The following is a 15,668-nucleotide window of genomic DNA, read 5'->3' on the forward strand; positions in this document are numbered from 1 at the left end:
CAGGGGGGTAAAGGGACTTGTCTGGGACTGCACAGCTAGTGAGTGACAGAACAGAATGCAAATTCGAGGGAGACTGACTCCAAATTTCCACCCACTCTCCAATATACCTATTGCTTCCCTGGTCTTCCAAGCTCAGATGCCCCCCTCAAAAAGGCCCAATAAATATACCCATATCAGTAACAAGCACCTAAAACAGATTTCTGCAATCACAACTGTGTTCTCCATTCCATCTGATCAGTTTCAGAGAGAGATTCTCTGACAAGTTTCCCAGTCCCAGTCTCCATTCCCCAGGTATGCAGGCCAAAGGAAGGGTAGGAGTAGGAATTTTGGGTTATCCCTGTTAAAACACACTCCCAAAGGCTGAGAAATTGTTATGGCTTACTTTTAGAGCAGCCACATTAGATAATAGGTCCTGGGACCAGGCACACTAATAATTTGCTGTAAATGAGAGTAGAATTCAAGTGTAAAGCTTGCCTTACTGAGCAACAGGTACCAATCTCCATTACGATATTTTTCTAGCAAAATATTCTCTACAATCCACTGGTTCTATTATTCAAATGTTTCCCTGGTAATACAGAGTGACAATAGCAAAGAGCTCACTCCACTTAACTAGGTCACCACCTGGCTCTTTCACCTGGCTTAAGAAAGATATGTTTAACTCATCAAAACTTCAGTTTCCTCATCTGAAAACAAGGACAGTACCTCCCAAAGTCATTGTGATGATTCAGAACATAATCCAAATTATGCACTTAGCACAGCACCTGACACAGAATTAATCACTAAAGAGATATTAGCTTTTATTTTTGCCCACCATATCACGCAAGCTTTGCAAAAGTCTTTTCTACCAAATACTTTCCAGCTACACTCCGGAGAAGCCTCAGTTTCTAGGGAGGGTCTTCAGGGATTCTGCAGACATCTGATTCATTCCCGCCTCCCCCCCTCCCCCCCCCCCCCCCGCCAAATACATTTAATCCCTTCCTTTAAACGCAGCGTAAATTAATATTCACCCTCTAATGGGTCACATGTCACACTTTAACATATTGGAGCCCAGCAATGGCCTGGTTTATTTGGTTTCATACAGGCTTAGAGCACGGTTTCCTTTGTCTCAGTGCCCACATCTCAACTTCCTGTAAGTGTGTCACTGATTTGCAGTGTGGTCACTCTGCACTGGCTTCTTCTTGGGTTCAAGTCTGTGCATGTTTGTGTAAAACTATACAAGCAACTTCACTGGGCTCAATTCAGCAGCAAGACAAGAAAAGGTGGAGGGGCAATATATGACGTATTGGAAGTTATTATGGTTCTTTTGTCTTTGACTTTTATACTTACAATGAAAAACATGAGCAATTGTTAGATATTCCCAGTCTACATTTTTAAGCTCCCGTGTCCGTTTAATTGCATATCCTGAGATTATTTAATGTGCCATTACCACAAAAACTGATAACATTAATAACTACTTAATTATCTCATTGCTGTACATATTTGTGAAATAAATTAGAAAAGTGTGGTAAACACTGCAGTGCCATCCTTAACACCCCAATTTTAATGTTGATGAAAATAGCTTCCCTTTTCTTACTGTTGCCTTTTCATTTCACAAACGTTTTATAAAATGTGGACTTGTGAGATAAATATATTGTAATAAAATACTACTTTTACTTATTACTATATCCTAGAAATTGTGCTTAAGATTTTGTTTGATAAGAGTTTTGCTGCTAAAAGCTTGGAAAAACTTGGAAGATTAAACCCTGCTAGTGTGGGCACTGAATGTTTTTAGGTTTCTGAGTGAATCAATCTTCCACAGTATTTGCTTTTTCCCCGTCTTGTTTCTTCGTCTGTGCCAGGAATTTTGTTGGTGGTTAATTCTAACTAGGATTCCATCTAAGTCCAATTCTAGAAAAAGTAACTTGTTTAATTTTAAGTGCAATGTTTTTTTATTTCCTTTTGTGGAAAGCAAAGGTGGTTGAGCCCCTATGGGTGAGTGAAAACAGTGTAGTATTTACCTGAAGCTTTCTCCTGAGGAATTACCTGGGCCTCAGAAGCCTTCGCACGTTCGGTCCCTTTCTGTCATTCTATATTCTGACAACTTGATGGCTGCACTGACCTCTGGCCTTTGCCTCTGATGTTTGTCTGTGAATTGTGCAATGGCCCTTGGCTAGGAGCAGTGAAGTGTGATGTGTTTTGACTTGAAAACGTCTTTACTGTAATGACCGGGACACTGTGGTCTCACAGGAGTAAGACCTACTCTGTGAGAGGGTTTTCGAGGCTGGCTTTCAATGCAGTCATTTTGACATGTCAACAACCAGACACCTATGGATGAGCTTAGCATGGATCAGGCTTGCGCCAGGTTCTTCCTCAGCAAATGCTGTTACTGTGAGAATCCAGCCGTGTATTAAACCCTGCCACCTGTTTACCCACCTAAAGGAATCACTGAGGGACAGACTGACTTACCTTTTTACCCGGTCTTCACGTTTTGTTCTGTTCTTTTGGATTTTAGAGTGTGTCCACGTTCACTGACCATGAACTGAAGGCCTATGCCAGAGCAGGGTCGGTGGCTGATGAAGTCATTTCATCCATTCGAACGGTGGCTGCTTTTGGTGGTGAGAAAAAAGAGGTTGAAAGGTTGGTTAATTGAAATGTCTGCACTTTCCTGGATTTCCTTGGTCCATATACTACCCTGAAGCTTCCCTATGTTTTCGTACAAAGGGGCAGAGTCACCTTGGTCTGTGGCACCCTGGAGGAGCTTTTTGTTCAAGAGAGAGCTCTGTAGAGTAATGAGATTGATCAGAGCACTACAAGGACCTCCAAGCCGTTAGCTATGAGTTTTTGAAGATGTTAGAGTTAGTGATTTTTAGAAAGCCATCTTAGGTTAGATCTTTATTTCAAGCTCTGGGGGGGTATGTGCACATACTGTACTGCTTCCCGACTATTACGCTGTTTGCTGCCATTAAGGAAAAGCCTACATGATCTAAAGTGCAATTTCACAGATTTTTATTGAACACTCCATTTTATTCAGCTGCTTTACTGCACACCCTTTATTAAGTCTCAAGTTTCAATGTAATCAAACAAAATTTAGCATTGGTTTATTATAGACCATCATTCTAGGAGATTAATTCTTAATGAAAATGAAAACCTAAATGACCAAAACAACACAGTTATCAAACAATTGCTTTTGCTTCTTCCATTTATCTAGTATTTATTGAGTACTTATATGTGCCAGGCACTGATATTACAAAACAACCACCAACTTAAACTTTTTCTTTTATGTGTTACAGATCTATTATGATTGTGTCATTCTCAATTGCTAGCAAATTCACCAAATGAAAAAGAGAATAGGACTTACAGTCTCTAATTATCTCTTTTCCTCTTTTATTTTTCATTTGCTTCTTTTGGTTTGTGGAATGAAGTTACCTTATTTCTCATAAAAAATTTCAATAGCATATTTCCTCCACTATGAAAGATATTCTCTTCTATTATTAATAAAACAAGCAGTGTAAATGTTTTAAAAATGTAACAAACAGAATAGCCTTCAGTTTTGTCCTATGAAATGTTAAAAATTCTCCATTAATTAATTTCTTGAGACGTAGGAAGGCAGGTATAGAATGCCCATTATTAATGGCTAGATGATAGAATTACTGAAGCTTAGTGCTTGGATTGAATCTCCACGCAGCTATCCATGTCCCATGGCTGTGAATCTGACCTGCCATGTTACAACATAGCATTCTTGGTCACAGGGCAGCAGATGAGTTGGTGTGAACATTAGTTTCAAACCTAAGGAGAAAACTGTTGCATCGTTTTCTGATAGAAAGTATGTCACTTGACTTAATAAAACAATATAAACACAAATAGTACTGGATCCCTCACGTCCAAATATTTGTGCTGAAAAATGTTTTTCTCTTGGGGCAAAGCTTACCCCACTGTACTCATCCCTGAAGTAATCAACTACGAGGCTTTGTCAGGCATCATCCCTTCAACTCATTTCATTGCCAGGTTGAAACAAACTTTAAAGAAGTACACAGAAGTCACTGTTCTCTGTCCCTAAAGCTGGCCTGTGTTTGGATGCTTTTATCATCACTGAGGAAAGCCACTGCACTGTGGTCTGTTTTAAACATTCTAACCTGAGCTGCTACTGCTGCTGATGAAATAGACTCAAATGTTTTCTCTTTGCAGGTATGAGAAAAATCTTGTGTTTGCCCAGCGTTGGGGCATTAGAAAAGGGATAGTGATGGGATTCTTTACTGGCTTCATGTGGTGTCTCATCTTCCTGTGTTATGCACTGGCCTTCTGGTACGGCTCCAAACTCGTCCTGGATGAGGGAGAATATACAGCAGGAGTCCTTGTCCAGGTATCTGGGTCTTGGTGACCACATGTAGCATTTCTTTTTGGTATCTCAGAAAAGCCCATGGTGAAGACATTTTGTTTTTTCCTTTAGTGTCTGAGGGAGGAAAGTGTCAATGATTTGGTGGAACAAGCAATACATATGCCTTTTATAGTAAAGGGATGCTGAGCATTTGAATTGATGAGACCAGCGATTTAATGGTTTTCAATTAAATGAGGATTTTATAGCTTTAAAACAATGATTTTTCTGACTGAATCCAAAAGATAATATGCCACGAAAATTGAAAGTCTGTGATCGCTCAGCTAAAAATTATCAGCTCGTGTAGCTGAGCTTAATAATAGCACAAGATATGTGCTAATGGACATATTTGTGAAAACCTAATGAGTTACTAAAATGCCAAGCCAATAATATCCTCAGCTGAACAGGTAATGCAAACATATTTTATTGATCACTTGTGCTATAGCAATGCTGTAGCTAAGGCCATGACTACTTTAATTTTCAATGTCCTTTCAGCTATTCTTTCAAGAATTAATTACTGAGCATCTACTATATGCCAGACCCAGACAAAGATTCAATAGTGAGCAAAAGAAGTGTGATCTTTGCCCTGATGGAATTTATAGTTTAGCCAGGAAGATAAGTAATAAATAAATAATCACATAAGGGCATAATGACAAATGGTAACACGTGCTGTAACGTAGAGGAGAGGGAACCTCTGCAGTGAACAGCAGGGTACCAGGCGCGGCTGGGGTCAGGGAAAGCTGTTCCTCCTGCTCCCTCTCCCAAGGCCTTTCCTCCTCAGCTCACAGCCCTCGTGTTACAGCTGAACTCCTGTCACTGGATTCTCAGCTGAGTGGCGCTATCCCAGCCAGGCCTTCCATGCTCATCTAATCTTTTATTTTCTTGTATGGCTTGCTGAACTTTCCCCTCAGAGCACTCGAATGAAATTGAACATTTGCTTATATTTACACTTGTTCCCATCCCTTCCCACCCTCGCATAGTAAGCTCCACATAGTAAAGCATGAAATATATGTTTCATTTGGCCTATTAATGATCTAATTAAGAATATTAATTTAAATATATTAATTATTAAATAAAATATTTTGGTTCCAGATTCTAGGTAGGACAGGCACCAATTTAACAATAAAAATTACCCAGATTTTGTATACCAGAAATTTGCTAGCTGAAAGCCTGAGATCTGAGATTTACTGCTTTAATATAAATACATTTCTAGGGAATGTTAAATGAAAATCTTATTTACAATAGAAATGATTATCAGAGATGAAAACATAATCATTCTACTCTACTGACTTTATTTCGTTAAGAGCATGATACACTAAGAATGAGTTTTAAATTCAGTTCTCCTTTGCAAGATGAACAGCTGGCATCACTTGAACTTCTTTAAAAAAATTAAATATGATAATGCATTTTATACTGTTTTATAAACTTTAAAAGGATGGTGTAGATGGAAAGTGTTGCTATTATCATAATCTAACCATATTCTTAAGTTTGATATAACTTTGTACATTTGAAAAGCCAGGGAGAGTATTGCAGGTCTGAAATCTGACCATAAAGTCTCTTTTCTTTATTGATCTAATGACTTTATAATTTTCAACATTTACCAAACTAGAGATACCAGTAGTTGATTTTAGTTCCACCTGCATATATCTATTTCTTCCGCACAAGTACATGCATGGAGAAAAGACATCTTTCCTTTCATTCCATGCCTGCAAGGAGAGGACAGAAAAAAATAAATTAAAAAATTGAAAATTAAATAACATATAATTCCAACTGGAAAAACTGAACTTTAAAAACCCCTTGGTTCCCCGGCCAGTGTGGCTCAGTTGGTTGAGTGTCATTCCCTGCACCAAAAGTTCGCCAGTTTGATTCCAGGTCAGGGCACATGCCCGAGTTGCTGGCTAAACCCCTGGTAGGGGGTGTGAGGTGGCAGCTGACCGCTGCTTCTCTCTCACAGAGAAGTGAGAATTTTCTCACTCTTCCTCTCCTTTCCTCTCTCTTTAAAAATCAATAAAAACATTTAAAAACAAAACAAAATAAGAAAAACCCTTGGTAACTCTCTCTTTCCCCTTCCTTCTCTCTCTCACTCATGCATGCACCTTTTGGCTGTACTTCTGAGCAGCAAACCATGAAAACTGAGTATGCATGAGTTGAGTGTTTTAATCCACTAAACTAATTAACAATTAGGTTAATCTAACACATTTTGTGATGCACAAAATCATTCTTGGCTGCATGGTAATTGCGCATAAATGGTAAGGAATTCACATAAATGACTGTAATTAGTATCACTTGTACCCAGACAAAAGTCATACTCTGTGATCTATTAGAAAAAAAGATGAAAGGGAACTGAATGGTGCCAAAGGATGCTCTTTCATGCCCGTCTTACATTTCAGGACTCAACAATAAAAAATTATAGCAGTAATGGAGAGTAACATTATTCATTGTATACAAGATGTGAACCACTGAGTGAAGTATTTAATAAAATTACCATATGTAATACAACTTTATTCTGTAAATGATGTCATTTTACTACCACTTAAAAATGAAATGGAGCCATGAGGTTGAGAAACATGTGTCTGGTGGTACTGAGTGGGATTTGAATTCAGGTCTCTGTGACCCTGGGGCCTGACCCATTAACCACTCTTTTCCTGCCTCTGGATCTGTTTTCCAAGGGGTCACAGATCTCCCTTTCTCCAGCACTGCACATCCACAGGTAGATTGTTTCCCAGTGACCCTTCCTGCCTTCCTTTTTCCCATACTAGTGTCCACAGGACTAAAGAGGGATATTTGGAGTGAGCAATGATGATCTATTGAGATGTGTGCTACCTATAGTGAAGCATTAGGTCCATGCCCCTGTCCTGTCTCACTCACTCTTCTCCTAAGAACCCTGAGAGAGACCTTCGCTTGAGGTAATGCTGGTAAAGCCTGGCTGAGCGAGGATTCAACCCCAAACCTCAGTTTAGGACCCTAGTGAATTTTTCTAGAATCTAGACCAGGGGTCAGCAAACTGTGGCCTGCAAGCTAAAACTAGCCTAGTGTCTGTTTTTGTAAATAAAGTTTTATTGGAACACAGCCACAGTCATTTGTTTAATATTGTCTATGGCTGCTTTTGTACTAGACAGCAGAGTTGAGTAATTGCTTCAGAGCCTATGTGACCTGAAAGCCTAAACTATTTACTATCTGGCTGTCTACAGACGATCTTTATTGACCCCTGAGCTAGGATATGTGGAAACCTTCCTCTGCTCAGGTAGGAAAATCTTGGATGAAGGTGGTCTTAACCCAAATTAGACCACAATTACTGTCCTGTCTGTTCACCTTATCACTTCCTAAGTGTGAAATCTTGCTTCTTTCATCATCGTCATTACTATTATTTATGTGGCTGAACTGGATTAATCACCTTTACATGCATCATCTCATTTAATGCTCATAATGATCACATGAAGTATCTACTCTCATTATCTCTGTTACAGATAAAGAAATTGAGGCTTGAAGGATTAAGCAATCTGTCCATGCTAGGACCTACCTGCCACAATTAAGGAAAAAGAACAAGAAGGACAGATGAAGAGATAATGTTTGTCCCCATGCATAGAGTGGGGAATTCAGGGAGCAGGCAAGAGGGAGCTGGTCCACATAATCCTGATGTGTGAAATGGAGAGGAGACTAAAGAGGGAGGGAGGTGACTGGGAGGCTCTGAGAAGCCCCATGGTCCAGCCTTAAGGAAGAAAGAGAGTAGAGAGGGGTTCTGGGAAGGATCCAGCTCATAGACACCACCACAGACTAGGATCATCAGATTACCTGAAAAAGGCTATATTCATGTAGATGTCAACCTTTGGCTCAGCAAATAGCTGTAGTCCCTGATAGATGGTGGCCATTGAAACATCTTCCACATGAGTCAAGTTGAAAGGGTGGGGAGCAGGAGTTTTGTGCTCATCCTAGATGCCAATGTGAGGAATTTTCTCATTGCCTCTTCCTTTATAAACTGATAAAAGCAGAGTGCTATTTGGTAGGACCATCTAGTCATGATCAGGTAGCCTTCACCTAACTTAATGAGATGGGTGGGTTGGTGAGTCAAAGATAGCTTCCCCAGCTCTACATAGGAACCTGGCCACTCTACCTGTATGAAACCACCAGCAGATGAACCTGGGAGGTAGACAGTCATGAATCTAGGTTCAGGTACTGCTCTACCACTTCATATATGTTGTGACATATGTTAAATTAGATAACCTCCATACTCTGTTTCCATACACTTCTTTTGTAAGGATTAAATGAAGCAATATAGGTAAAGGATTTATAAACATACCTTATTATTATTGTTATTACTGCTAGTAGTAGTATAGTACTAGTAGTAGTAGCAGTAGTTATCCTAATAACTAGTATACTAGTAGCAGTAATATAACAGTAGCAGTAGTAGCAGACCTATATTGCGTGTACCAATCTCTAGGACAATCAAGCTAATCATAGTGTCTATTGTTTCAGGGACCCTTTGACCAGAAAAACCATTGTAAGGCTATTTATATAATGAATCTAATGATCATATCACCATTCTAACCCACTTTGTGTTGATTGAAATCTCTGAGTTCAGCCTTGCCCATCATGACCCACTGGTTAGAGCATCAGCCTGTGCACCACCCTGGGGTCGAATTCAGGAGGCAACCAATCTCCCTCCCTCCCTCCCTCTCTCTCTCTCTCTCTCTCTCGCCCCCTCTCTCTCTCCCCCCCTTCCACTCTCTACAAATCACTGGAAAAAGTAGCCTCCCTCCTAGGGTGAACATAAAGAAAAATCCCTCCGTTCACACAGGTCGCCCCAAAAAGCATGAACACTGTGCTTATCGCTTCTCATTTCAGATTTTCCTCAGTGTCATAGTGGGAGCTTTAAATCTTGGCAACGCATCTTCTTGTTTGGAAGCCTTTGCAACTGGACGTGCAGCAGCCACCAGCATTTTTGAGACAATAGACCAGGTACGTAAAAGCCAAGAGTAAAGGTCATTCATAGGTTGGGGGTAGAAAGAGGAATGAACTGAGGAATTTAACCTCAGTGTTAAAAACTATGAGAAATGATCACGATGCCCTTAGTTCAGCTGTCATGGACCAGACCCTATTCTGAACGGGGAGCACAAGAGTAAAACAGAACCAATAAGGCCTCTGCTTTCCTATCACAACTGGGAAACAGGCAATAAAGAAGTAAGCACATTCAGAGATAAAATAATGTTAAACGGTTCACTGAAGGAATTAAAATAGGCCAATGTGATAGCAATTAGGGGTGGGAAGGAGTGTTTATATTGAGGGAAACGGTGGCTCTACTGTAATAGCTCTTGGTTTACAGATAAAATGTTGCTTGACTTGACACCCAGGGCAATGGGAGGCCAGTTTTGGGAGCCCAAGGAGCAGCAGGGCGCTGTGGTTCTGTTTCTTTGTCAGAAACACCCCCGCCTGACAGTGGGGCAGCTGCAAGGCAGAACCCCACGCTCTGGCAGGCGTCTGCTGGCTCAGTCCCTGTTCACTGCGCTCACCCTGCTGGTTGCCCAGCAGCTCCTTCTTCCTCTGGGTCCGCTGAAGGAAGCGCCCGTGACCGAGGGCTTCCTCCCCTTCCTCCCAGGCCCCAGCTCCCTGCTGCAGGGCCTGTCTCTCCGCCTCTGGGCTTCCCTCCCTTCTCGCCTCCCCGCTTATTCCAGGTTGCCCACCTTTAGATGTTTCAGTGTGCGGGTCTCTCAGGCATGGCTCTGTGTTGAGTAGGGAATTCTTTGCTGAGTTATATTTGTTGGTTAATTTGTTGAAATTTCTGGGGGAGGGGCCAAGGGTATCTCTCACACAGCCATTGCTCTGATGTCACCCCTAAGCCTCGGAGTGTTTATATTGAGTGATGGTGATGGCATCATCTCGGAGGAGGTAGTGTTGGAGCTGAGAGCCAAAGGAGGAAAGTTGGCCACGTAAAGGGAGAGTGGGGGTGGGGTGGGGTGGTGCATGGGAGGTAAGAGCAGGGAGGATATTCATGGAAGAAAGACCTCCAGTTTGGAAAGGGCTTATTGAATGCAAGGAGCTAAAACAAGGTCAGTCTGAGAAACAGAGTGAGCAAGGGACACAGGCTGGAGGGATGGGAAGGGGCCAGGTCATGCAGGACTTTAAGGCCAAGTACATAAGTTTGGGTTATCTTCTAAATGTGACAGAAAATCTGTACAAGCCTGGAAAGGACCCTGGTAGTGTGGCTAGGATTTTTCTGGTTGATTTATTGAGTCATTGGAGGTCAAGGTACAAAGTCAGAATCCAAGAACAGGAGGTGAAGGTGGCAACATGTTCTTTCCCTCTGAAAAAATGCCCTGGGCAGAGTCAGAAACCCTGTAAATCCAGAGGTGTTTCATGGGTTCCCTAAATCATATCTATTTATGAGGCATATAACCTGCCTGAGTACATTTCTCTTCACTTTATCTGTTTTATATTTTGGGGTTTTATGTTATTGGGATATAAAGAGATTGTTGAAAACCACACAGGCCTGTGGAGAAATCCAAATCCTACCTCATTCTGGAGCTGTTATATGCTCAAGTAAGATGATGAGTCTGAAAGGTCTATGACACTTTTTTTTTTTTTTTTTAAATATATCTTTATTGATTTCAGAGAGAAGAAAGGAGAGGGGGAGAGAGAGATATAGAAACATCAATGATGAGAGAGTCATTGATCGAGCCCGCAACCGGGCATGTGCCCTGACCAGGAATCGAACCCCGATCGCCTGGATCCTAGGTCGACGCTCAACTGCTGAGCCACGCCCGGCCGGGCTAAAAGTTATTTGATTATCTTTACTAGAGACCTGAGAAGAAAGTAGATTACACTTTAGTCCCAAACAGAGATATAATAATGAATTGTTGTCACTAGTGTGGAAGAGGGAAGAAGCTGACTTGGGAGTGTCTGGTAGCAGGAGATGACCTCACTCTTGTCTGATTAACTGGAATGGTTAAGTTCTAGATTAAGCTCCCTGCTAACAACAGAGGTGAAACTCAGCAAATCCACTGAAAGTTGTTAGTGTTTGAAGACACCACCTGAGGACATTCAGTTAGTTTTAATCATGGTGTTAGGCCCCAGCTTGATTGACCAGTTGTGTGGTCTTAGGCAAGATACTTAACTTCTCTGAGATTCCTCAACTTCCTCAAGTGAAAAAATGGGCATATTATGTCCTGTTAGGTTATAGTGACAATTACATAATTGAAAAAAGCACACTAAAACACCTAGTATATAGGCTTCCATTGGTATTTTTATAATATAATAATACATAATAATCTTAATATATTATATACTAATATACTAATTATAGATCAATATGATATATTATATTATTATATTGTTATATAATAATATGTCATAGTAATATATCAATAAATAATTATATTAATGTGATATTATATATTTTTATTAATTTGCATCACATTTTCTATTAATTAAAATTGATTATATATTAGTTATTTATATTACATAGTATAATAGAGATAACATTGTATATTTATATACAATATAATACATATAACATGTATGTATTAATATGTTGTATATGTAACAATACTATTAATATATGATAATTTAATATCTCAATAAATGGTAGTGAGCATTCTTACAATTATTAATAATTATTTAATGTGGTGGCAACTTCTCTTTAGCATATCTCTGCAATGTTTTACCTGGTTGTTATTCTTTTTTATGAGTAAATTCAAACTAAGATGGATAGTAAATGTCTCTAATACGTGTTGTTGCTGCATCCGTTTTATATTCTACTCCAGACACCTGTTATTGACTGCATGTCAGAAGATGGTTACAAGCTGGATCGAATTAAAGGTGAAATTGAATTCCATAATGTGACCTTCCACTATCCTTCCAGGCCAGAGGTGAAGGTAAGGGCCAGCCTTTTCCCCAGGAACACCAGCATTTATTTGATGATTCATTTCCAGAGCCACAAATTGCTTGGTTTTCTGGAGCATGATTCAGTTTCCAGGAACTTGGAACAGAGGCATTTTTCTCCGGAAGTGTCCTTGGGTGTCATGTCATTTTCTCAGGCACCGAACTACGTTCCTTCGTGATAACAATAGTGAGCAAATCCCTCTGGTAGGAACAGCCTGGCAGCACATTCCAGTTAAGGCACCTTTATGACGCTCTGTGGGGATGTACGCGTCACGCCCTGTCATTGATAAACTGCACGGCAGTCAGGTCAGTTAAGGACAGCTGCGCCAAGCCACCTCCCGGGAGGGCGCAGCAGGCAGAGCACGGGGTGGGACCGCCAGCAAGGCAAAGGGAAGCTGCCGTCTGCAGTTTGCTGCTTCTTATCTGTAACTTCACAGGCTCACTAGAGCAGTCCTCGGTGCAAAGGTTACCTTGTGATATGCTCATGTGTCACCCGTGGTGAAGAAAATTTAGTTTTCCTATACCTACTGAGCAGGTATCTTTAAAGGCAATTTACAGGAAAATTAGGATACTCTCCCCTTGAATGAACTGGCTTCTAAACGAGACCTATTCCTCAGTTTTAACAGAGTATCTTTAGCCACCCTTTCTTAATATTTCTGTTATCCCCACAAAAACTTATTTTCATGCAACCTAATCTTGATACCACATACCTATAATGCAGGTAAATACATACACACACAGCACATGCATACACACACCCATTATATGTATATATAAAGCATAAGTACATATATATTATGATTATATTTATGAAGTATATTTTTAATTAATATTATATATTACATATACAAACAGTAACTGTCATAACATATGTAAAAGTACTTTGTGAAATATAAATCACAAGGCAGTTTCACTCAGTAAAGATCTTTGAAGGGATAGCTAAAAACTTCCTTTATAATATTTGTTCAGAACCAGCTCATAATAGCTATTCAACAAATACTAGTTGAATTGAAACACAGTTATTTCATTTCTGTTTTACCTTCTATTCCCAATACCAAGAGTTTGCTGTAATAAAATCTTCTTACTTAGACCTGTAAATATTCTTCATTCCCAGCATGAGTATGTATTTAGCCTTGTTGGGTGCCACAGTGTACTGGGACTATAGTGATTAAAAAAAAAAAAAAAAAGGAAATATACACAGTGCCTGCCCTGGGGGAAGATTATAGTTCAGTAAGTGAAAATATGTAAGCCTGACCCTCTAGCATGGCGAGAGGGTGGGATTTTTGTCACATAGAGGACCCCAAACCACCTCTACATAAGTACAAAAATCACCACTGAATTGGTGAAAATATCCAACACATGGTTATGAATTAGCTTTTTCCTTCCCTTTCTAGACTTACCAGCATTCAGTCTCTACTTTGCATAGAGCTTTGTATCTAGCAAACATACCACAAATATTTGTTATTCATTCAAATAGTGAGTTCACACACAGTACAAGTATATAACAGCTTAAACTTTGCAACTGGCTTATTATTAATATGCGATCGGTAAATTAGTATAATCTTTTTCTGACTTAATGGCTTTCTTCCCTTAACTAATTGGGACAGTCTCCTTGAGGTGTCCTAGTATGTCAGAAACGTTTTAAATTAAATTCTGGAACATGTAAAAGTGGGCATGGTTGATTAACTTTGGGTGCTATCACACATCATTTTATTTTTTGAGCCCAGCTATCAGCTAAGTAAGTAATCTACTAAATGCTAAAACCTCACCCTAGATACTGGTTATGAATATGCTGCTTATTCATGGATATCGATGGATATTGCTTACAGGGCATAAGTAAACAAAAGCCATGTCCTCACAAGGCATCCTAGCTTGTAGCCTAATTGCTGACCATCTGAACATTGTTCTTTTCTCTTCGCTGCAGATTCTAAAGAACCTCAGCATGGTCATCAAACCGGGGGAAATGACGGCTGTGGTAGGATCCAGTGGAGCTGGGAAGAGCACAGCCCTGCAGCTCATTCAGCGATTCTACGACCCCAGTGAAGGCATGGTGTGTGTCTCCCAGAAACTTCTCAATACAGGGGGTGGGAGAGTGCTAGTGGTGATAACTTAACCAGACACAAAGGCCGAGGACACGCTGAGACCCTCCTGGCACATGCTTGGTGGACTTAATGATGCTGGCTGCACTGGCTGCACTAATTCCCTGCTTGGCTGTGTTCACTGACGGATGGAACTGACTGTGCAGACACATTCTAAGTGGTATTGTTGCCTCTTCGGTGAACTAAGGTTTTCATTTATTTCTTTGTATTATAACAAAATTGTTATTGTTCCCCCAAAGTTCTTGAGATGCTAAGTACGGGAAAGCTTACATGGCCGGAATTAACAGAGACTGGCTCTTGATTTCTGCTTTGAGAAGTTAGGTTGAAAAACAATTGTATAATTTCACAAACTACTTAGTCTTTTTTCCTTGTGTTTATTTGATTATAAACATAGATGGAAAATAAGAAAATAAATATTAATAATTTCCATTTATTTATTTATCACATCTTATAGTTCAAGTACTTTATAAAATGATTACTTATTTTCACAATGATTGCTAAAGGTACATATCGTTTTATAAATGAGGAAGGAGAGTTAGAGAGATTGAGACTTGCCCCTGGTTTGAACCTGGACTTGCTGGATGCCAAAGGCTTTTCACTCTCTAGATTCTTGTCAACATCTCCTTGATGCTTTGAGATAGAATCATTTGAGTACATGTTAAATACTTTAATGCAACGAGTTCTCTGTAGTGCATGCACTATTTCACTAACATGGCAAACAAACCAGAATTTTCCTTTGTCACAAACATGTCATTCTCTGATTGGATATTCTTTGCCACACACCAGCATAACTATATTCTAAATATGTATATAAAAATCATGGTTTCCTGATGTAAGATTTTTATATTTTTGCTAATAGTAATTTAGATTTTTTCATCCCATTTACAGTTTCAATTGCTGTTGAACAGCAAAGTGTTATTTGGTGAATCTGGCCAGAAAGTAAGATTTACTATAAAACATATATACAAGCTAAGGATCATTGCTTATTTATTTATTTATTTATTTATTTATTTATTTATTTATTTATTTATTTATTATTTATTTATCTTCACCTGAGGATATTTTTTCCATTGCTTTTCAGAGAGGGTGGGGGGGTGAGAGAGAGAGAGAAATGTCGATGTGAGAGAGGCACATAGATTGGTCACCTCTTGCATGCACCCTGACCTGTGCCAGCGATTGAGCCTGCAACCGAGGTACATGCCCTTGGCCAGAATCAAACCGGAGACCCTTGAGGCCTCAGGCTGACACTCTAGCCACTGAGCCAAACCAGCTAGGACTCATTGCTTATTTTCATTGTACCTTTTGAAGTCCATTTTAGGTCACAAGTCAAAACATAGTAAAAA

General features: G+C 39.8%; 1 protein-coding gene across 1 annotated transcript in view; it reads left to right on the forward strand.

Annotated features, from left to right (window-relative positions):
• The window catches only part of ABCB11 (ATP binding cassette subfamily B member 11), a 68,316-nt gene that overhangs the window by 19,177 nt on the left and 33,471 nt on the right, over positions 1-15,668 (forward strand). Inside the window, exons 8-12 of the mRNA XM_016195703.2 lie at positions 2,492-2,616; positions 4,165-4,339; positions 9,194-9,307; positions 12,109-12,219; positions 14,151-14,276. Of these exons, the coding sequence (XP_016051189.2) occupies positions 2,492-2,616; positions 4,165-4,339; positions 9,194-9,307; positions 12,109-12,219; positions 14,151-14,276 (651 nt within the window). The remainder of the gene's footprint in view (positions 1-2,491; positions 2,617-4,164; positions 4,340-9,193; positions 9,308-12,108; positions 12,220-14,150; positions 14,277-15,668) is intronic.

Source organism: Miniopterus natalensis, chromosome 8 (assembly GCF_054644295.1).
Source record: "Miniopterus natalensis isolate mMinNat1 chromosome 8, mMinNat1.hap1, whole genome shotgun sequence".
NCBI classification, from domain to species: Eukaryota; Metazoa; Chordata; class Mammalia; order Chiroptera; family Miniopteridae; genus Miniopterus; species Miniopterus natalensis.